Source organism: Phacochoerus africanus, chromosome 4 (genome assembly GCF_016906955.1).
Source record: "Phacochoerus africanus isolate WHEZ1 chromosome 4, ROS_Pafr_v1, whole genome shotgun sequence".
Classification (NCBI taxonomy): domain Eukaryota; kingdom Metazoa; phylum Chordata; class Mammalia; order Artiodactyla; family Suidae; genus Phacochoerus; species Phacochoerus africanus.
The window spans coordinates 126,493,886-126,516,235 of NC_062547.1; the positions used below are offsets into that span (position 1 = coordinate 126,493,886).

Below are 22,350 nucleotides of genomic sequence, written 5' to 3' on the forward strand. Positions count from 1 at the left end.
TCCATAATTTTGAAAGTGAAATCTAATTAATCTGACCCAAGAAAAAATTTTATTAAATTCTCATTTGACAATCCAGAAAACTGCTAAATAGCACTTAGATAAAACAACTTATAGCAAAGGATACCACAAAGTTTTGAATTGTTTATTAAGATACAAGACTAAATTGTAATAATTTGGGCATGGTGGTGGTGGCAGCCAGTGTAATTTCCCCTGATTCCACACACACCCTTGGCTACATATGTGTCCCGTTTTAGCAGCATGATTGGCAGAACAGTGAGCTGTTTATTTCAGTAGCTGTTACAGAGAGCATAGCCTTTTTATAAAGCAATAGTTTATACGTAGTCATCAGTTTGCTCATGTTTTTGGTAGACTGCCTGACCCTCAGAATAAACTGCTTTTAACACGGAGGTGACATTAGCTCATTGGTCATGTGGTATAATACACACCCTGACAGTTTGCTACCTGTGCCCCAGTGGTCTCAGAATTTCAGCATGTCCAAAATGAACCACTTTCTGCTTTGTCACTAGAGGGATGTCATTATGCTCGTACTAATGAAAAAAACTAGATGGCAAATATGGTAAACAGTACATGCCCTTATGCATGGGGCGTAGCAGTGGCTTATGTGCTTTCCTGACATTTGAGACTTAAGGCACATTTTTGTTTGTTTGTTTGTTTTTTAGGGCTGTACCCGCAGCACATGGAAGTTTCCAGGCTAGGGGCTGAATCAGAGCTGCAGCTGCCAGCCTACGCCATAGCCACAGCAACTTGGGATCCTTAACCCACTGAGCGAGGCCAGGGATTGAACCCGCATCCTCATGGATACTAGTCAGATTCGTTTCCACTGCGCCACAATGGGAACTCCAAGGATATCTGTATGAGAGAACATTTGTTTCCAATTTCCTCCCATGTTACCTTTAAAATAATCTTGAGGCATTCCCATCTTGGCTCAGTGGTAACAACCAGACTAGTATCCATGAGGATGCAGGTTTGATCCCTGGCCTTGCTCAGTGGGTTATGGATCTGGTGTTGCTGGGAGCTGTTGCAGGTTGCAGATGTGGCTGGGATCCCCACGATGATGTGGCTGTGGTGTAGGCCAGTGGCTATAGCTCCAATTTAACCCCTAGCCTAGGAACTTCCATGTGCCATGGGTGCAGCCCCTCCAAAAAAAATTTTTTTTAATGCTTTTTTCCTAATAATTAAAAAAATATATACTCTAGAGAAAGAAGATAAAAAAGTTGAAAATATATAAATAAAAAAGAATTTTTTAACTGCCACCATTTGTATTTGTTTTATGTCAATTTACATTTTGTTGATTTGTCTGAATGAGAATGTATTTACCTTATTGAGATTACACTGCATACAAAATTTCTATTTTTTTCTTTAAAATATGGTACTCTAAGTTCTGTAGCATTAGTCTTTTTTTTTTTTTGTCTTTTTGCCTTTTCTTCTAGGGCCGCTCCCACGGCATATGGAGGTTCCCAGGCTAGGGGTCCAGTCAGCTGTAGCCGCCGGCCCATGCCAGAGCCACAGCAACGCCAGATCCGAACCCGGTCTGCGACCTACACCACAGCTCATGGCAACGCCAGATCCTTAACCCACTGAGCAAGGGCAGGGATTGAACCCGCAACCTCATGGTTCCTAGTCGGACTCGTTAACCACTGCGCCACGATGGGAACGCCTATTTTTTTTTTATTTTTAAATTTTTTTTTGTCTTTTTGCCATTTCTAGGGCCGCTCCTGCAGCATATGGAGGTTCCCAGGCTAGGGGTCCAATCAGAGCTGTAGCCGCCGGCCTACACCACAGCCACAGCAACATGGGATCCAAGCCGCATCTTCAACCTACACCACAGCTCACCGCAACACCGGATCCTTAATCCACTGAGCAAGGCCAGGGATCGAACCTGCAGCCTTGTGGTTCCTAGTCGGATTCATTAACCACTGAGCCATGACGGGAACTCCGCATTAGTCTTAATAAATGCATAGTATATTGCTTTATATCCATTTGGGGACATTCAAGTTACTGCCAATATTTTGCATCATAAGTAATTCTATAGTTCACATCTTTATACATAAAACCTTTACAATATTGCTATATTAGACAAAGGCTTTAGGTTGTAAGTCATAAGAAATCATTTCACCCTGGCTTAAGCAAAAGACGAAAAGTATTAGCTTGAGTAACTAAAAAGCTAGGGGTGGAGATTTGGCTTCAGGCATGGCTGGACTCAGGGACTCAGTGGTGTCTTCAGGAAGCCATCTTGCCATCTCTTGGACTAGCTTCCATTTGTCCTGATTTCATTCTTATGCTTGCTCCTTTATCTCTCTCCATGACAGCAGCTCTTTCCTAGTATTTCCAGGAGAAATCCCACAGTTGAGGCTCACTAATACGCCTGGGGACAAACACGTGTCCCAAGCCCATCCCTGGGGCCAGGAGGATGGAATGTGGTGATGTGCCCACAGGACATCCCTGCTCCCTCTCTCACCTGACTCCTCCATGGCCCTCATTCTGCACACCTGGACTCCCTCCTGCTTCTGGAACCCACCAGTCTGCCCTTCATCCCAGGGCCACTGCTCTTGTCCCCCCCCCCCCAGCTCTGCCTTGCTCATGCCTCCCCCAGTGTGCCTGTGGCTTGCTGCCCCCTCACGTCCTCAGGCCCTGCTCAGGGACAGCGCTGACCACCTCTTCACTCTCTAGCCTCTCTCCCTGCTCCGCTTCTCTTCATAGACGTATGCCCACCGGATGTTCCACGTCCACATGACCTCTGTTTGCATCACGTCTCCTTCCATGGGGACCGTGGGGAGACTGACACGGCTAGTCTGCTGCTCTCTCCGGCATTCAGTGTGATCAAGTGAGTTAATGAATGAGTGTGCCAAGCCAGGGATATATCCATCTGTAAGGCCAGCCCACCCTAATGACAAGAAACACCTGAGGGGATGGTGTGACTCCTCAGAGACCAAGGGGGGACTGGATGCTGGACAGACCACAATGTTGTCACCCTTTCAAGTTCAGATCACCTTCTGCAGCAAAGTCCCAGGAGTAGGACTTCAAAAGATAGAAAGGTTGTGAGTTTCCTGGTATGTACGTCATCCCTCTATTAAAATGCTCCTCACAGTAGATGAAATAATCTTTTTTTTTTTTTTTGCTTTTTAGGGTTGCACCCAAGGCATATGGAGGTTCCCAGGCTGGGGGTCCAACTGGAGCACAGCAATGCCAGATCTGAGCTGCATCTGGGACCTACACCACAGCTCACGGCAACACCAGATCCTTAATCCACTGAGCAAGGCCAGGGATCGTACTCATAAGCTCATGGTTCTTAGTTAGATTTGTTTCCACTGCGCCATGATGGGAATTCTATAGATGAAATAATCTTAAATGGAGATACATCATGCCCCCCAATTTAAACTCAGTAGCTCCCCACTTTAGTGGGAATAAAACTGTTCCACCCCAGCACCCCAGTCACCACTCTCAGCCTTCCTCTCTGACCTCTCAGGCTCCGGCACGCATCTTGCTGGGATCTCACTGCACCTCAGGACCCTCTACTTTGTCCCCTCTCTGCCTAGAAGGCCTGGATCACAGACCTGGCCTGACAGCCACCTCTCCCTGTCTTTGGAGCTCAACTCAGATGTGCCCTTAGGAGGCCACTGGAAGAGCGCCCTCTCCCAGTCCCCAGCCTCTCCAGCAAAACCTGGTGTATTTTCTTTACAGTGTCAACACCATTTTATTTGTTACCTCATTTGTTCTGTCTTCATCACTACCATGTAAGTGCCAAGGCACCCTCGCCATCCACTGCTGTATCCCCTCAACGCAATACTAGTTCCTGGCATATCAAAGGCCTGTAATAAATTTTTGTGGGAAAAAAAAAAAAGGAGTTCCCGTCATGGTTCAGTGGTTAATGAACCCAACTAGCATCCACGAGGACGTGGGTTCGATCCCCGGCCTCACTCAATGGGTTAAGGATCTGGCATTGCTGTGGCTGTGGTGTAGGCTGGCGGCTACAGCTCTGATTGGACCCCTAGCCTGGAAACCTCCATGTGCCATGGGTGTGGCCCTAAAAAGATAAAAAGACAAAAAAAAAAAAAAACAAAAACCACACCAATCTTCAGAAGGGTCATAACACCACCATCAGCCATAAGGATGCTCATTTTATTTCATTTCTCATTAAAGCAGCTTTATTAGAACATAGCTTAAAAGCTGGAATTTTTTTGGACCCAGAGGAAGAGTGTTGGGGCTGTTGTCTAACAGCCCCGTGCCCATCTGTTCAGAAACCAGGCCCACTCAGTTACAGCCAGGTAAGCACAAGTCCCCACCGATAGGATTTTCTGTCCATCTAGTGTAAGTACAGCCTGGATCGTTATCCCCACTATGTAAGTGAGAAAAGATTCCTTTTTGTTGCACCTGGACTCAAGGGAACTTTCTAAACCTCTTACACTGAGGAAAAATTAGTGAATTATCAGCTTAAATATTTGGGATGCACTTGGGCATGACTTTTGTGCATCCCCATCCCAGATTATCCAGTTGTGTTCATATTTTGATGTACAGAACCCTTTCTAATCTGTTCACTTTCAACATTATAGAGTGCATGTATTTTTGTACATTACTTTTTTATTTTTATTTTTTAATTTTTAAAATTTAAAAAAAAATTTTAATTTTTTAAAATTTTATTTATTTTTATATTTATTTATTTATTTAGTCTTTTTGCCATATCTTGGGCCGCTCCCATGACATATAGAGATTTCCAGGCTAGGGGACAAATTGGAGCTATAGCCGCCGGCCTACACCACAGCCACAGCAACACCAGATCTGAGCCGCGTCTGCAACCCACACCACAGTTCACAGCGACACCAGATCCTTAACCCACTGAGAAAGGCCAGGGATCGAACCCGCCACCTCATGGTTCCTAGTTGGATTCGCTAACCACTGAGCCACGATGGGAACTCCTGTACATTATTTAAAAAAAAAAAACAAAAAAAATTAGGTAAAAAAAAAAAAGCACTGCAAAAATAATTCCTCTATGTAAAAAGTATTTAATAATAGAGGACACCAAAGCACCTTTTCTCAGGCAAAAGTCCCTGTGACATACATCAGATAATTCTAATCAGATCTCCCTTTCCTGGAAATTAATTTGTGTTTGAATACAAAATAATAAGCTTCTTGTCCCCATCTTCTTCAGATAATCGTTAGCATGACTCAATTTGGGGATCACGATTAATTCAGCAGAGTAATGATGGTGTTTCTCAAAAGAAAATAGCCAGTACAAAGTTTGCTCGTTTATAAATAGCACCATTGAAGGAAAAGGATATGTATCTTAAAGTGGGAAGCTCCTCAACAAGTGATTTACCAAAATTCATGGGAACTAAATGTTCAGTGGTTGATTTTTCTACCTCTCCTGTGATCTGGGGTGGAAAACAGAAGAAAGTTAAAGAACGGAGGAAAACACTAACTTTGAGGAATCAAAAGACAGGTGTATGTGCACGCGCACGTGCACACACACACACACACACACACGCCCCACCAGAATGTGTTGTTCTTTGTTTTCTGCCAGCTGGATCACCAGTCAGCAACCTCTACCACGAAGGGCGTTTTCACATCTATCTTGCCGCTGTTGATGATGGAGCAGTCGGTGAGTGGACGGTCATGCCCATCAGTTGCCTGCAGTTCGATGGAGTGGACCACTGTCTGGTGAGAGAAAGGTAGACCCACGGTTCACCTCTGACCAGCAACTATGGTGATCGAGACGTAAGATCAGTGTGACGGCTGAAAGCCCAAGTGGGAAATACATTGCGGTTGCTTTTTTTTTTTTTTGGTCTTTTTTAGGGCTGTACCTGTGGTATATGAATGCTCCTAGGCTAGGGATCCGAATCAGAGCTGCGGCTGCTGGCCTACACCACAGCTCATGGCAATGCCAGATCCTTAACACACTGAGCAAGGCCAGGAATCGAACCTGTGTCCTCACAGATGCTAATCAGATTCATTTCCGCTGAGGCACAACAGGAACTCCATGTGGTTGTTTTTTTAATGATCACAAAAACCATGCAAGCCAAGTACGGAAAACTTAGAATACTCAGGAAATTTATATAGAATGGAATAACAGTTACCCCAGTAGCTTGCTAGTCAGAGAGCATATGTGTGTATTTCGTCTCATCTTTATTTGCATTCCATAGTCTAAAAAAAAGAGGTGTTTTTGCAAACATCTAGCTCTAATAAAAAGTATTTCTACTCACTTGTTACACCCCAATTTAAGAGTTAACATGGAGGAGTTCCCATTGTGGCGCAGCAGAAACAAATCCAACTAGCATCCATGAGGATATGGGTTCAAGCCCTGGCCTTACTCAGTGGGTTAAGGATCCGGCATTGCTGTGAGCTGTGGTGTAGGTCGCAGACGTGGCTCAGATCCTGTGTGGCTGTGGCTGTGGCCAGCACTTGTAGCTCTGATTCGACCCCTAGTCTGGCAACTTCCATATGCCTCAGGTACGACCCTGAAAAAGCAAAAAAAAAAAAAAAAAGTTAACATGGAATTTGAGTCAATTTCAGCTCCAATCTGTATGAGGTGTAGGCATAAGAAAATGGGCCAGAAAGCAGATTTAGAAGTGGAGCTAGTTCTGGGTTTGCCCATTTTATTTTTTTAACATTTAAAAAAAATTTTTTTAAGGTCCTTTCATATGGGACCAGGCAGCGGATCTCCCTGAATATGTATCAGTGGCAGACGGAGGTTGGTACAGTCAACCAGGACACCGGGATGAAAGATCCAGAAGACCAGGAGAAAAACCATGACCAGGAGAAGAAAGCCCTGCGTATGTACTCTTCCTTCTTCTTAGAGCCTGGCACAATGTTGTATTTGAAATTACTCATTGAGGAGTTCCCGTCGTGGCTTAGCAGTAATGAACTTGACTAGTATCAATGATGACATGGGGTTCGAGTCCCAGCCCCGCTGAGTGGGTTAAGGATCCAGCATTGCCCTGAGCTGTGGTATAGGTAACAGATGCTGCTCAGATCCTGAGTTGCTGTGGCTGTGGTACAGGCCAGCGGCTACAGCTCCAATTCAACCCCTGGCCTGGGAATTTCCATAAACTGAGGGTGCAGCCCTAAAAAAAAAAAAAAAGACAAAACAACAACAACAACCCAATCATTCATTGAATGAATGTTTGAATCAGTTTACATTTAATCTTAGAACCTGGTCAGGCCCAGTGGTCAAAAGCCCAGACTGGTTTAACCCATGCATGTCCGTGTTGAGCTCATTAAAAAGCAGAGTTCAGGAAGAGACCTGAGGAGTGCTAGAAACTGTTATCATTTAGGAGTAGATTCTTTAGAGGACATTGCGGCTTATGCAAATAGCGACATGTCCTTCATTGTGATGGGACTTAAAGTAATATATATTAAGTGACAGGTGTTGGCTCTCTTTCCCTCTCATCCCACTTGCTCGTGACAATTATTTGACAGCTCAGGTTGAACACCTCCTTGCCTTGTAAAGGAGGTTCTGAGTCAGCCGACTCAGTTCCTGGCCTGCTGTTGGGTTGAATCAGAAAAAACAGGTAGTAGTGGAAGAACTGCAGTAAGGAAGGGTGGTTTATTTATGTGTGGATGAAGGAGGCAGAACAGTTCACATGAAAACAAAACAAGGAAACAGGGAAGAGGGCCAGGGAATCAAGGATGGTCCAGGGTTGTGGTGGGCAGACCTTACAGGTGCCAGCTGAGGAGCTGGGAGAGCATCTTTGGGCAGCTGCTGAGGAGGCGAGATGTTGGGAGGAACATGAGGATTTCAAGAAGCCTTCCTCTGGATCATGAATTGGGCCTCGTTGATATTCTTTGAGACGGAGCAGCATAAACTTGAACTCTCTTTAGAAATCTTGGTTGCTATACTGTGTGTCTTGAAAGGTGACTTGTGTCTATACTGAACCACATGGGGCTCAGGGTTTTAAAATTTTTTAATTTTTTTTATTTTTTGGTCTTTTTGTCTATTTAGGGCAGCACCCACGGCATATGGAGTTTCCCAGGCTAGGGGTCCAGTTGGAACTGTAGCTGTTGGCTTACACTATAGCCACAGCAACACGGCATCTGAGCCACATCTGCGACCTACACTACAGCTCAGGGCAACGCTGGATCCTTAACCCACTGACGGAGGCCAAGGACTGAGCCCGTGTCCTTATGGATGCTCGTCAGGTTCGCTAACCGCTGAGCCACGACAGGAACTCCCAAATGTGTTATTTTTAATTATGGTAAGAAACATGTGACATGAAATTTACCATGTTGTCGATTTCTGGATAAGTAGTTCAGCCATTCCTTAGTTCAAGCATATTCACATTGCTGTGCAACTAATATCCAGAACTTTTTCATCTTGTGAAACTGAAGATTTATAGGGGTACCCATTAAACACCGGCTCCCCAGTTCCTTATTCTCCCCAGCCCCTAGCAACCGGCATTCCACTTCACATTTCCATGTATTTGCCTGCTTTAGATACCTTCTTTAAATGGAATCATCCAGTCTTTTTGTTACTGGCTTATTTTACTTAACATTCTCAAGGTTTATCCATGTTGTAGCATATGACAGGATTTCCTTCCTTTTTTTGTCCTTTCTTTTTCTTTTTCTTTTGTCTTTTTAGGGCTGCACCCGCGGCGTATGGAGATTCCCAGGCTAGGGGTCGAATCAGAGCTGCTGCCACCAGCCTACACCACAGGCACAGCAATGCCAGATGCGAGCCACATCTGCAACCTATACCACAGCTCATGGCAACACTGGATCCTTTTAACCTACTGAGCGAGGCTAGGGATTGAACCTATGTTCCCATGGATGCTAGTCAGATTCATTTCTGCTGAGCCATGACAGAAACTCCAGGCTTTCCTTCCTTTTTAAGGCTGAATAATATTCCATTGCATGTACGTATGGGATTTTCTTTGGTTACATTAAAATGAGCTTCCAATTACATCAAGTAGTGAGATACGTACTCAGCTTCTCCATGTTAACTCCCCAGCTTGTCCCCATGCTCTTAACAATTAAAATACCATACCACATAGAATTAATTCACCTTTGAAGAGGCCAATCAGTATATAATTATGGCTCTCTAACAAGGGCGTTTTGAGATTAAATCACTAAAATACTCTCATTATAAATATAAAGCTTAGAACGAGAATAAGATAATATGTCAAGTTACCATTCCATCGATGACTTTTCCAAATACTACATGTTTGCCATCCAACCAGGTGGGTTTGGTTAAGGTGATAAAGAACTGAGAGCCATTGGTGTCAGGTCCAGCATTGGCCATGCTGACCCACCCAATGCCATAATGCTTCAATTTGAAGTTCTCATCTGGAAAAGTCTCTCCATAAATGCTTATACCTGGGCGAGACAAAACAAAAAAGGGAGAGTCAACAGATACTCTATGAAAGTCAATTCTTTAAAGGGAAATGTAAAGTTTCAGTAGAATGGGTTCATAGAACCCTCTAGGAAGTAGGAGTGGGGAAAAGATGGTCAACATAAGGAGAGAGAAAGCAGGACATCAAATTAACTCCTTAAGGAAACAGGGTACTAGGGACTCAAACCAAAGCCTTAAGTATGACTCAAGATGACAGGATAGCCTCTGGCCTCAAACCAAGACGCAAACCTTGACCAAGCAAGTTGGCGATTTTACTCTGAGATGAGAAGGAACTGAAGGGCAGGGTGACACCATGAAGTCAGATGGAAAGGGGGATGAGCCATCCTAGTGGCTCCATCTCTGTCCCGAGGTTCAGGTCACTTGTCCTGGGTCACTCCTACCTCAGCAGCCAACCAGAGTGCAGCCCACACTTAAAATGGCCCTTAGCTAATTCTCTCTTATAGAACAGGTATTCTCATTCCCATTTTGAATGGGAAGCAGGGATTATCAAACTTGAAAACAGTAGAGCAGAACTTGAACATCTGACTTTCCAGCTCTAACTCCAGTGCTCTCTCCTGCCTCCACCCACGGAGAAATAGCATCGCCTGGAAGTCACTGGGCTTGATGACTCCAGGGCTCATCAGGATCCAGAGGCTGATGGCAGCTGGGACTACTCAGGGAGGCGGCCTTGGGAAGAAGACCCAAAGGCAGGCAGGTGGGCTGGAGTTCTAGAGCAGGCGCAGCGAGAGAACAACACATTTTTCCTATAAAATAGCAGTACGGACCATGAGAAGTATCTGCTCCATCCTATAACACCCTGAGTGCCTGTCACACCCACCTCCTCTACTTAGAGCCCCTTATTCATTGGCAGCCAGCCTTGAAGTCCTGGCTCAGTCAGAAGGACCAGAAGTGGATACCAAAGCCAAGCAATTAATAGCTGGTTGGTCAGTGACACATGAGGTGGCCTGGCAGGAAAGTCTGCTTATGGAGAGGTCTAGGCTAACTTTAAGTGATCCAGAAGGAGTTCCCAGATGGCCTAGCAGGTTAAGGGGCAGGTACTGTCACTGCATTGGCTTGAGTCATTGCTGTAGTGCAGGTTTGATCCTTGACCCACATGCCCTGGGAGTGGGCGGGGGTGGAGTGGCGGGGGGGCGGGGAGGAGTTCCCATCGTGGTGCAGTGGAGACAAAGTCCATTAGTATCCATGAGGATGCAGGTTTGATCCCTGGCCTCGCTCAGTGGGTTAAGGATCTGGCGTTGCCAAGAGCTGTGGTGTGGGTTGCAGATGCAGCTCAGATCTGGTGTGGCCGTGGCTGCGGCTGTGGCTGTAGCTGTGGCGGGCAGCTGTCAATTCGACCTCTAGCCTGGGAACTTCCATGTGCCATGGGTGTGGCTGTAAAAAGCAAAAAAAAAAAAAAAAAAAAGCATTCAAAATAAAGCCTGGCTATAAAAGGAGATCCTATCTCCCAGACTCAGAGAATTTTAATTCTGTGCATGCTACGTACACATGAGTGCACATGCAGGGAAACCGGGGTGGGGTGGTGGGGGAGAGAGACACAGGAAAGAGGACACAATAAAGCTCTGTCATCATTCCTGCTGGACCCAGGGCAGGACATGGAGTGCCAGCCCTGTGGGTCCCAGTATTGGAGCTGCAGGCCTTGCCAGTGAGACCCAGCTCTAAGCAGGTACACTTGCTGCCCTGAGCATCCTCACCAACTCCATTACCCTAAGTAGCCTGGACATGTCCCTTTGCTCCATTCCCCATTTCCATACCTCCAACATTTCTGCAGGGATAATCCTACCAAAGTGACTGGCAAATCCAAGCATTTAATTGCAGTCATTTTGTTATGAATTGACCATTACCATAAATCTAAAATTAGCAATAGTGCTTGAAAATAGCCCAAGTTTCCTTAAAAAGTTAGCAGTTTAATATCCACCAAAGCCAGTATTTGCTGAATTAAAAATCTTAAGCCTAAAGTAAATTTAAATTCTATGTAGCTTTCTATATTGTATGTGTTCAGGAAAAGAACTCACTTCATTTCTAAGGAAGAATGATCCAGGGAGCTAGGTAGCTGGTTTCCTCAATAAGAAACAATAAACCCAGGGATATTAGAGACTCTATAAACTGAATTATTTATACTTGAATTTTGTTGATAAAAATTAATTTGTGTTACAAATTTTTAAAACTTGTCTATTACTTACATTTTTTAATTATTGAAAAAGCTGAGAATAAAATGAAAGTGTTTCATAAGAAGAAAATAAATTCACCTATAAAATGTAGGAAGCCTCACTCATTGGCCCCTACCAAGATTTTATTAAAGGAGCCCCCCCCCCCAAACTCTATCCCTATTAAAGAATTAGTTTGGTTGTCTTTATTTTATTTTATTTTTAGGATGGCACCCACAGCATATGGAGGTTCCCAGGCTCGGGGTCTAATTGGAGCTACAGCTGCCAGCCTACACCACAGCCACAGCAATGTAGGATCTGAGCCATGTCTGTGACCTACACCACAGCTCATGGCCACGCTGGATCCTTAACCCACTGACTGAGGCCAGGGATCAAACCCACATCCTCATGGATACTAGTCAGATTCTTTAACCACTGTGCCATGACGGGAACTCCTATACTGTCTTAATCTTAGGTTTCAACCCATAAGCAGGAAAGTAAAACTGAAAGAACATTACCACCAGTGCCGTCTCCATGGGTGAAGTCTCCTCCTTGAATCATGAAATCTTTAATGACACGATGAAACTTGCTTCCTTTATATCCGTATCCTTTCTAAAGAGATTATGTCAGTTGAATATACAAGTAGCTATAACCCATACTGAAAGATACCCCCCATGTTTATCTGGAAATGACAAAATGAGAAAATGACACAAAATATCTACAGAACAAGATGGGTCCCTGCAAGAATTTACTGAAGGAAATGAGCTGATCAAAAAAATAAATAAATAAACGATGGCAGTATTAATGTGAATAAGTAAAAAAAAAGAGCAATCTGCATTTTCACTTGATGACTGTTTCCCCTCAGTTTCTAGAACCCTCAGGAAACTGAAAGCCTAAGGAATAAGGCTTTTACTTATTTATTTTGGCCCCACCTATGGCATGTGGAAGTCTCTGGGTCAGGGATTGAACCCATGCCACAGAATCAACCCGAGCCACTGCAGTGACGAGGCCAGATCCTTAGCCTGCTGTGTCACAAGGGAACTCCAAGAACACAGGTTTTATGGGCAAATAAAGTAAAATCCTGTTAGACGTCTGGGTTCATCTCACCTAATTTAACACTTCTTTTCCCAGAAGACACCTTTATGCTTGGCTTAAAAGAAGGAAGATCAATTGCGTGCACAGGTAGAAAGAAGAAAACCGAGACACACCTCGCCTGTTGCCAGAGCGATAAAATTTTCCACTGTCTTGGGCACAACTTTTCCAAAGAGGCCAATCACAATTCTGCCAACATCTTTATCTCCAATCCTCACGTCGAAGAAGACCTGCGTGTCGATGAAAGGCCAAGCAGAAGGTTATAAGGAGGACGAGCCATGATGCAAGGTAAGTGAACACGACAGTCTGACAGCCGATCCACACGTGGGGGCCCTGCCTGCCCGAATTTGATTAAGGAGATGTGAAGGAACATGATATAAATTAAAGGAGCTCTGGGGAGGGAATGGGAGGGACTGGGAGTTTGGGGTTAATAGATGCAGACTATTGCCTTTGGAATGGTGAGCAATGAGATCCTGCTGTATAGCACTGGGAACTATATCTAGTCACTTACGATGGAGCATGATAATGGGAGAAAATAGAATTGTATGTATGTGTGGCTGGGTCGCCTTGCTGCACAGTAGAAAATCGACAGAACACTGTAAACCAGCTATGATAGAAAAAAATAAAAATCATTTAAAAAAAATTAAAGGAGCTCTGAAACCATCCTATGGGTGCATTTCACCACACATATTCATTCACCGAACATTTACAGAGCACCCGCTCGGGCCAGGCACTGTACTAGGAACTGGGTTTAAAGTCTGACTCTGTACTGGCCGAGTCAGCCCATAATCTTCAATAATTCCCCTCCCCTACACACCCAAGGCCAACCCTGCTGTCGCTTCCCGTTTCCTCGCTTGGGGACATGGGGTTATAGTGGAGGCTGCTGCTCTGAGAGGTAAAGCTCTCCAGTCTTGGCAGGAGAAAAAGAACTGGTGAGGAGAGAAATAGTCTAACCATCCAGATTCATTTTTTTTTTGTAACTTCGAGCGGTGCCAAATTCCCAATGAGTTCTCAATAGATGTCTGCTGTCATGGGGACTGTGAGAGATGATCAAAACACACAGCACTGCTCCAAGAAGGCCTGCCAGTCACGGCCAAATGCACGAAGGCCCCAGGGCTCCAGCCGTGGCCCGAGTACAGAAAACATTACAATCGGGTTCTGACAGAACCATTTACCCCGTAAACTTAAGACACCAAATTCAGTAGTCGTGTTCCCGAAGTTGCACAAGTAGAATGCATCCTTTCTCTGTCACCACATTTTAGAACAAGGAAGGAAGCGAGGACACATCCAGAAGTGAGCGTTAGTTACTTTTTTTTTTTTTTTTTGTCTTTTTAGGGCCACACCCGCAGCAAATGGAGCTTCCCAGGGCTAGGGGTCAATTCAGAGCTGCAGCTGCCACCACGGCCACAGCCACAGCCACGCAGAATCCAAGCTATGTCTGTGAACTATACCACAGCTCACAGCAACACTGGATCTTTAACCTGCTGAGGGAGGCCAGGGATCAAACCCTCATTCTCATGGATGATAGTCGGATTTGTTTCTGTTGAGCCATGATGGGAACCCCTGAGTGTGAGTCATTTTTTTGCAGATAAACCTTGAAAGTTCTCTTGGATTTTTTTTTTTTTAACCATTTCACCTAAAATGAAATGCTGTAATACATTTTGCTTCACAAATCACTGTGTTCAGATGATTCTGAGTCCGAACGCTTGAAAAGGCCACAGAGTCGAAGGGCATTCTATTAGTGAGCTTAGATTATATGAACCAGTGTATTGTTTGAATGGGTAAAAAAAAAGACATTCAAGAGATGGCTTTAAAAAAATAGAAGAAGGGTTGTCAAAGAAAAAAGATATCGTACAGGTTAGAAAAATCATGAAGTAAAGACTGTCAAGCTTTAGCTGAAGACGAGAGCATCTGCCAATACATCAGTACATCTGTCATAGGATGATGTGATATTTAGTGTTTCATGTGGCATCGTGCAATTTTACATGGCCAAAGTAGCAAAAACGGTATTATTATTTATACGAAAGAATTTTATAGAATGCATAAAGGATCTTGCCCTGGAGATGAGGCAGTGCAGTGGAAGAGAAAAATTCAGGAAGCTGCATTCATTTGAGCAGGAGCCCAGTGTGCAGAGCTGGGGTAGAAGAGAAGCAGTTTCTTCAAAGGGATTTCTGAGCTAAGGAGTAAATTCAGTAACAGGTAATAATGGAGCAGCACCGGGAAAAGAATCAGGGACCTCATTGTAGAGAAGTACCATATAAGACACTAGAAAAGCCTGCCAGACTTTTAAAATGAAGAAGAGAATATAAAGCCTGGGAATGTCGTGACAACAAAGATAATAAAATGTGTGTAGGGAGTTCCCGTCGTGGCGCAGTGGTTAATGAATCCGACTAGGAACTACGAGGTTTCGGGTTCGATCCCTGCCCTTGCTCAGTGGGTTAACGATCCGACGTTGCTGTGAGCTGTGGTGTAGGTTGCAGACGTGGCTCGGATCCCACGTTGCTGTGGCTCTGGCGTAGGCCAGTGACTACAGCTCCGATTAGACCCCAAGCCTGGGAACCTCCATATGCCGCAGAAGCGGCCCTAGAAAAGACAAAAAAAAAAAAAGTGTGTGTGGGCAGCAGGGGGAGGGGGGGGAAGGGGGCGGGGGACTGATGAAAAAAGAGTCTGTCACCCAGCATAACTCTTCAATAAACGTTTTGTTTTCAGGAATTCCCATTGTGGCTCAGTGGTAACAAACCTAACTAGTATCCATGAGGACATGGCTTTGATCCCTGGTCCCACTCAGTGGGTTAAGGACCTGGGTGTCCGTGAGCTATGGTGTAGGTGGAAGATGTGGCTCAGATCCTGCCTTGCTGTGGCTGTGACTGTAGGCCAATTCGATCCCTAGCCTGGGAACTTCCATATGGCACAGGTACAGGGCTAAAAAGCAAAAAAATTAAATTAAATTAAACACAAAATTTTATTTTTTACATGTGGCCTAGGACACATTTTAATATGATTTTTTCCCCAACCTATAGCATCCTGCAACTTCGTGAGTGATGGCAAGAAAATACAGCAGAGTTGCCCATTCTCTAATGGAAATGACAAAATCAAATCTTATTGTCAACAAGTACTTATCGAAGGTCTCTGAAAAAGGCACTGTGAGGTCCAAGCTATAGCAGGGAGTCCCTGTCCTAAGGGAACTTATATAAAGAGACAGGCCAAGTGCACGAGTAACCACAGGACAAGGCCGCCTGTGACAGGTGCCCCCAAAACACTGAAAACCCTGAAAACCATGTTCCGGAGGATTGTTCAGGGCTGAGGGAGGGCCTCCTAGCGAAGGTGTGATGGGAGGCAGGAGGAAGGGAGCAGCTTCCAGGGGCAGGGGAGGGCACAAGCCCCACCTGGCAGAGTTCCTTCCAGAACCAAAGTGCCAAGGCAGGGAGTATGAGCTGTGTGCAGAGAAGCAACACAACTCTCCTGACCACACCAGGAGGGGAAAGGAGACCCTCACCAGTTCCAGAAGGCCGAGGAAGGATGTGGGCTAAGAGACCCAGGTTTTGTTAGCACTAGGAGGGTGAAAGCCAAAACTTCCATTTGCGGCTGCATTCACCTGGACTGTGATTTATCATTAATAGGACTCTCTGTCTAGGCAGGGAGCCCCTAAGGGGTAGAAAGAGTGTTTTTAGATCCCTAGTGCCCAGCACAGTGTCCACTCAAACAGGTACTCAGAAAATACTAGTTCAGTGTCAGGTGATACTACATGAGGAGCAGGGCACACACATACCTCAACAGGAGGTAAATGGGGCCCCAGGGCAGCTGCCAGGCACACCTCCTCACCCCGAGATTGTTTCTGACTCTGCTGTGTGCCCTTGGGCATAGGCTCTGTGCTGGACAGGGAGGGGGCCTGCAATGTCTCTCCCCTTATGGAGCTTATGGTCCCACAGAAGAGAAAGCACATCTATAGGCAGCTCTTGTGATGGGAAGTCAGGTTTTATCAGGTGACACGTACAGGTAAGACATCATGGACAGAGGTGGCGATTATCTGTGGGAATCAGGGTGGGCTTCCTGGAAAAGGTGGTACTTGGAGTCCATGTTGCACTTCAGGAACTGGCCCCTCCGTCACTCCTTTTTTCCATTGAGGCTGCCCTTGAAAGTCATTTGAAAATTATGGGGCATTGGATGTGGGGGAAGACAGGGGAAGAGGCAAGAGACATTCACACAGCCTGCCCCAGACCCTGGTAGAGTTAATCCTGCTTCCAGTTCCAAAGTTCCTGGGGAAGACAGCAAGTATGTGAGCTGTGAGGTCAAAGAAACTGTCCTCAAAACCAGCTTCACTGCCAGCTGGTCCCGGGACCTTGGGCAGCTCTGAGCTCCTGTTCCTCATCTGTACACAGATGATGGACTTCCCTCGGCGCTGCACTGCCATGGGAGGATTAATAAGATAACACAAATAACAAGTACAGCTGACCTCTTAAGTCAGGGCTAAAAACTTTACCTGCTTTATCACATCTGATGTGCAAAACTCTCTGGGTAGGTATTATTTCTATCTTCACTTACAGAGGAAGAGCCTCGAATGTTAGAGAACTTGCTGTTATCCCAGCCAGAGCCTCTTGGCCACTCTGAGCTGTGGAAAGTGCCAGCAAGCTGTGACATGAGTGCAGCTGGAATGATAGCAGCATTATTTTCTACATTCTCAGTGCCTGACCCTGCACAGAATCCATGTGGCATCTGCTGGAAAATGCCACCACTACCAACTGAGTGGATTTTGAGACCAGTGAGCTGAAGCCCTGACCTCAGGCTCCATGGCTGGGCAGGAGGCTGAGGTGGTAGCTGACAGCAGGATTCATGGACAAGGTGGGTGCCATGAAGGGGCCTTGGGTGGGGGCAGCACTTTACACCTCTCATATTTACAGATGCCCATTTTTTTCCCATTTCTGAAATCAGGAAATCAGAGGAAAAGGTAAAGACCTCTGGGGAAAATAATACACTAGATTGATGGCCAACTGACCTACTTTTCCACAGTCAGAAAACACGCAACACAGGATCCAAGCTGTGTCTGCGACCTACACCACAGCTCACAGCAACGCTGGATCCCTGACCCACTAAGTGAGGCCAGGGATCGAACCCTGGTCCTCATGGATACTAATCAGATTCATTTCCGCTGCGCCACAAAGAGAACTCCCAGCTTCCCCACTTCTTCTAGAGGCTCCCAACAAGGGCTGCACACCCTCCCAGAGATGGTATTTAGCAATGACTTACTCTGGGGTGGGTCTCTGCTCTGGCAGGTTTAAGAGCCTCCCAGGTGAAGTTTGTTTGCAAATATTATAGGTGATGTTCTGACATTACGAAATTATTCATTGCTTATCTGAAATTTATATCTAACTGGGCATCTGGCAATCCTACTCCCTTCCCCCCACCCCTAACTAAACAATTGGAAAGTTCTGTTAGTTATACTTCAAAAATCTATTTCTAGTTCCTCCCTGGCTTCCCCTCTCCACAGTTAGCTCCTTAAAATCCAAGCCACCACCATCCAGACTCTGACCTGGAGCCCTGAATGGCCTCCCAGTATACTCTCTACTGAGCCACCACAGTAATTGTTTAAAAACATAGATGAGTTCCTGTCAATTCCATGCTTCAAACCTTTCAGTAGCTCCAACTGCACTTAGAATAAGACCTCAAATTATGAGAATAACTGCTTCACAACCCATGCTCCTAACTGTGGCCTCGAAGGCCCTGCCTGATCTTGCTGCTGCTCACCCCTCCAACTTCATCTCAACTCACTCCCCCCTAATCCCTGGCTGAAGCTACACTGTCCCTTCTCCATCCTTAGAGGGCACAATGGCTTTTCTATCTGGAGGCCTTTGCCTATGCATTGCCTTTGCTACATAAGTCTTGGCCAGACTGGTTTTTCTTATCCTTTGGGTATTTTTAAATGTCACCCAGTCTATTTTAGGGTTTATTTCCTTCATCATTTTTTGAATTTTATGTTTATGGCTGAATCCCATGAGACCCAAATAGTATCTGCAGGTGGAAAGAAGCTGCCCCCTTCCCTACAGCTTCAGCCCCGGCCTTGTATAAATCTGTTCCCCAAACTAGATACATCCCAAAGATCAAGGAGCTGGGATGAGAATCAGTGCTCAAAACACTTAAGCTCAGTTTATCACCACAGCAGCCTTTTGGTTGCATCAGATGTTGGGCTTAACTCCCCCCCGCCCCCACCTCCCCGCACCTCTGCTGGAGTCTCTGGTAGAGGACTTGCCCATCCTGCTACTAGGTTCAAGGGTATCATTTCCACTCGCAGACACATAACTGACTGTTAAGACCACTTGCAGCTGCCCCTCCTTCCAGATTCCAAGACACTACTGCCGGTGGGTTTTCTAGAAGTGGTGATCAAGGGCCCCAAATCATTCCCTTCCTCCGTCTCTCCCTGCACCCTCCCATTATCTTCTAGCCTTGGATACATATGCGGGAAAAAAAGACCTAAAGCTGTAAAGACGCAGTCCACGGTAGATTCCCCATCCCGCTCCCAAGGCGGCCACAATTGAGATTAAAAGGCTGGCCTCTATTACACAGGGGCGGCCTGTGCTGACGACGCCCGGCAAGCACTATCCCAAGCCCAGGTCTTACCAGCCACCAAAGTCTGCAAAGCGCACTTCTCCCTCCCCGGGAGAGGACAGTGATTCCTAACTAGAGAAGGAGGACAGCCCTTTGTTTAAGCATGGCCAAGGATCGCCTACCCCGACCCCACCGCGACCGGGGCTGGACCTAGGCACTGCCAGGCTGGGTGACATTCGCGGCGGGCGGCCCAGCTCGGAGCGTGTCTCCTCCGCCCATCCCCGTCCCTCCCGCATTCTTCCTGCTTCTCTTCCCCGCCACGCCGAAGGAAGTACTCAGCTGTGTCCTTCCTGGAGAAAGGACCCACTGGTTCCGGAAGCTTCTCCCAGTTCCCAGGCTGGTCACATCGGACCACCAGCCCGGGAGACGAAGTTCAGACAGCCGGCGAGGGGGCGGGCTGGGACTCCGCTCAGCGCCCCTCGTCTCCCAAGTCTCCCCGCAGACCGCGGCCCCCTTTGCGCTGGCAGCCCCCTCCCCCTAGCCCCTCGGCCGTCTCCGATCCTCGGCGCCCGGGAAGCCCACTCGTCGCTACTCCTGACCACGGGATTCCAGTCCCCAAGGCTCCCCCACCCCCACACCCCGGCCAGCACGAGGGTAAGTTGCCTCCCGCCGTTGGATCACCTTGGCCGTCACAGAGGGACCTCGCTTGCGAACGCCCGAGGCTCCCGCATAAGGTAGGAGCGCGCTGAGCCCCACGCAAAGCACGAGAGGTAGCAGCCGGGAACCCAGGCCCATGGTGAACGGTGGTAGTGGCTGCAGCGGCTCCGATGCGACCGCAGGCTCGGGGACCGCTGGCCGGACTCCTGGCCAGCTGCGCCTGCGCGCTCTGGGTTGGGGCGGGGCGCGGGGCGCGGGGGGGGGGGGGGGAATAGGGCGGTCAGGGCTGCCTCGGAACCTTGCGCCTCCTCTCAAGTTCAGCCCAGCCACCCCAACTAGAGACAAGGAGAGGCGCGCCACTGAGGACATAACCCGGATCCAACCTCCCCACGCGGGCGGAGGGTGCGCTGGGTACTGGGATGGCGAGCGCTCCCGCGCTACTTTGGTGCAGCAGGCTTGGCCCCGACCCTGGAGCTGAGGGGTGCGCGCGGTAGCGTCTCCAGGAACTTACCTCGTGGATGGGTTTTAAACCTACTGGAAAGTCGAGGACTCTCCGGGGCTCGTCCACTTGCACGCCGCGGGGCAGGGGACTCTCTAGATTGGTCCCTTTCAGTGACCGAAGCTGCCCTTGACATAGCCTTGGCCGCGGCTGCCAGGTTCCAGTGTTCGTTCTATCACAGGCTTTAGCAAAGTTTTGGACCCCTCTAAGAACTTTGGGACCACGGATGTTTAGACTAAATTACACATGATTAAAGACTTCTCATTGAGATGATTCAGGTTGGAGATTTAATTTTTACAAACTTAAGAATCATGTTTAGGAAAATTATTTAATGACATCAGGAAATTCTCATATTTTTAAATGGAAAACTCGGGTTTCAAAATCACAGAAATTCGGATCTCAACTGTAAAAGTAAATATATAAAGGTGTTTTGAAGATGGAAAGAAATGTATCAAAACATTTACAGTAGCTGTGGTGATAGAATAATGGGTTTTTGTTTTCTTTGTAATTTTCTGTTTTCCCAGATGTTCTTCATTGAGCATGTTAAGTATTTTATAGTCAGGAAAACGTTATTTTAAAACAATGCTTTTCGAATTAGGACTTCAAAGAATTTTTTATTTTACTGTAATAGCTCCAAAATTCACTACAAATTAATAATAGTATTCTCTTGGTTTTCTTAGGGGCTGGTGCCATGACTTTCAAGCCAAGGTTTTCCTTGGGTAAGCAGATAGAATTTCAGTGTATTACTAAGTATAGATGTAAAATTACCCTGGAACTATGTATTATGTTTTCAAGAAGCTTCCACCACTTTTGAGGGATGGGCAGAACACTTCTGAACTATTTTGATATTTCAGTCCAGTGCAGGATGGAATGGACTTCCTCATCACCCCACCCTCAAATAAAAGAGTCCTCCTTTTGTAGCAAGCTATGGGTTTCAGAGCACTTATGCCTTTATCTATTCCTCTTGATCCAGATCTAGTACAGTGTCTGGGGTATAGTGATTTCTCAATAAATATTTGTTCAGTGAATGTGTCTATCTACATTAAAAAAATCATTTTATTGGGAAGATTAATACCAATAAAGAAATATGCACAAAGTGTAAATCTACACATCATCAAATTATCACAAAGAAATACAGCTAGAATCCTATCCATCCAAAGAAATGAAGTATTCACCAGCTCTCTAGAAACTCCCCTTGTACCCATTCTCAGAATCGCTAACACTTTCTTCTCCCTACATTAACCACAATCCTAATTTCTTACAGTGTGGTTTAGTCCCCCACCTCTGCCAGTTTAGGGCCACACTTGTGACATATGGAAGTTTCCAGGATAGGGGTGTAATTGGAACTGCAGCTGAGACCTATGCCACGACCACCTCCACACCAGATCTGAGCCGCATCTGTGAACTCTGCTGCAGCTTTTGGCAATGCTGGATCCTTAACTCACTGAGCCACAACAGGAACTCCTTTATCTTTCTTTCTTTTTCAGTGTGGTTTAGTTTCGTTTTAACTTTATGTGATTGGAATCTGATAGCATGTATTCTTTTGCTCAAATTTATGTTTGTGAAATTCATCCATGTTTTTACCTGTAGTTATTTTGATGTATAGCACAAAGTAGGGGTTGATTTTTTTTTTTTAACCATATGAATTCCACTTTTCTCAGGATAGTTTATTGAAAAATGTCTTTACTTGGTGCTCTGAAAGGCTACTTCTGTCATGGAACAAATATCTCTACATGCATGGGTCCATTTGTGGGCCCTCTTTTCTGTCTCAATGATATATTTTTCTGTTTTTGTGCCAGCACTACACTGTCTTTTTTTTTTTTTTGTCTTTTTGGGGCCACATCCACAGCATATGGAGGTTCCCAGGCTAGGGGCTGATCGGAGCTGTAGCCACCAGCCTACACCACAGCCACAGCAACACCAGATCCTTAACCCACTGAGCGAGGCCTAGGATTGGACCCGCAACCTCATGGTTTCTAGTCGGATTCGTTTCCGCTGCACCACAACAGGAACTCCAGCACCACAGTTTTTCATGTTCAGCAGTGTAAGTCCCC

At 46.1% G+C, this 22,350-nt stretch overlaps 1 protein-coding gene and 1 long non-coding RNA gene across 2 annotated transcripts; one reads left to right on the forward strand and one right to left on the reverse strand.

Moving 5' to 3' along the window:
* Positions 1-5,001: 5,001 nt before the first annotated feature.
* On the reverse strand, positions 5,002-20,018 carry PPIC (peptidylprolyl isomerase C). The gene is made up of 5 exons (XM_047778506.1): positions 19,822-20,018; positions 12,717-12,830; positions 12,027-12,120; positions 9,143-9,327; positions 5,002-5,673 (listed from the first exon to the last, which is right to left on the reverse strand). Exons 1-5 carry the CDS (start codon positions 19,933-19,935, stop codon positions 5,545-5,547), a joined length of 636 nt encoding a protein of 211 aa, XP_047634462.1. The 5' UTR covers positions 19,936-20,018; the 3' UTR covers positions 5,002-5,544.
* Positions 6,652-17,497, forward strand: LOC125126271 (uncharacterized). The gene is made up of 3 exons (XR_007134579.1): positions 6,652-6,788; positions 12,640-12,888; positions 17,283-17,497. It is a non-coding gene; the product is annotated as an uncharacterized LOC125126271 (long non-coding RNA).
* Positions 20,019-22,350: the final 2,332 nt, after the last annotated feature.

Bases quoted from the DNA above. Each gene is read 5' to 3' on its own strand.
- PPIC (XM_047778506.1), bottom strand. From the start codon at position 19,935: ATGGGCCTGGGTTCCCGGCTGCTACCTCTCGTGCTTTGCGTGGGGCTC. The intron at 12,831-19,821 runs GTGATCCAACGG...ATCGACACGCAG, and splicing joins GTCCCTCTGTGACGGCCAAG to GTCTTCTTCGACGTGAGGAT. The intron at 5,674-9,142 runs GTAACTTGACAT...TTCTCTCACCAG, and splicing joins GAAAAGTCATCGATGGAATG to ACAGTGGTCCACTCCATCGA.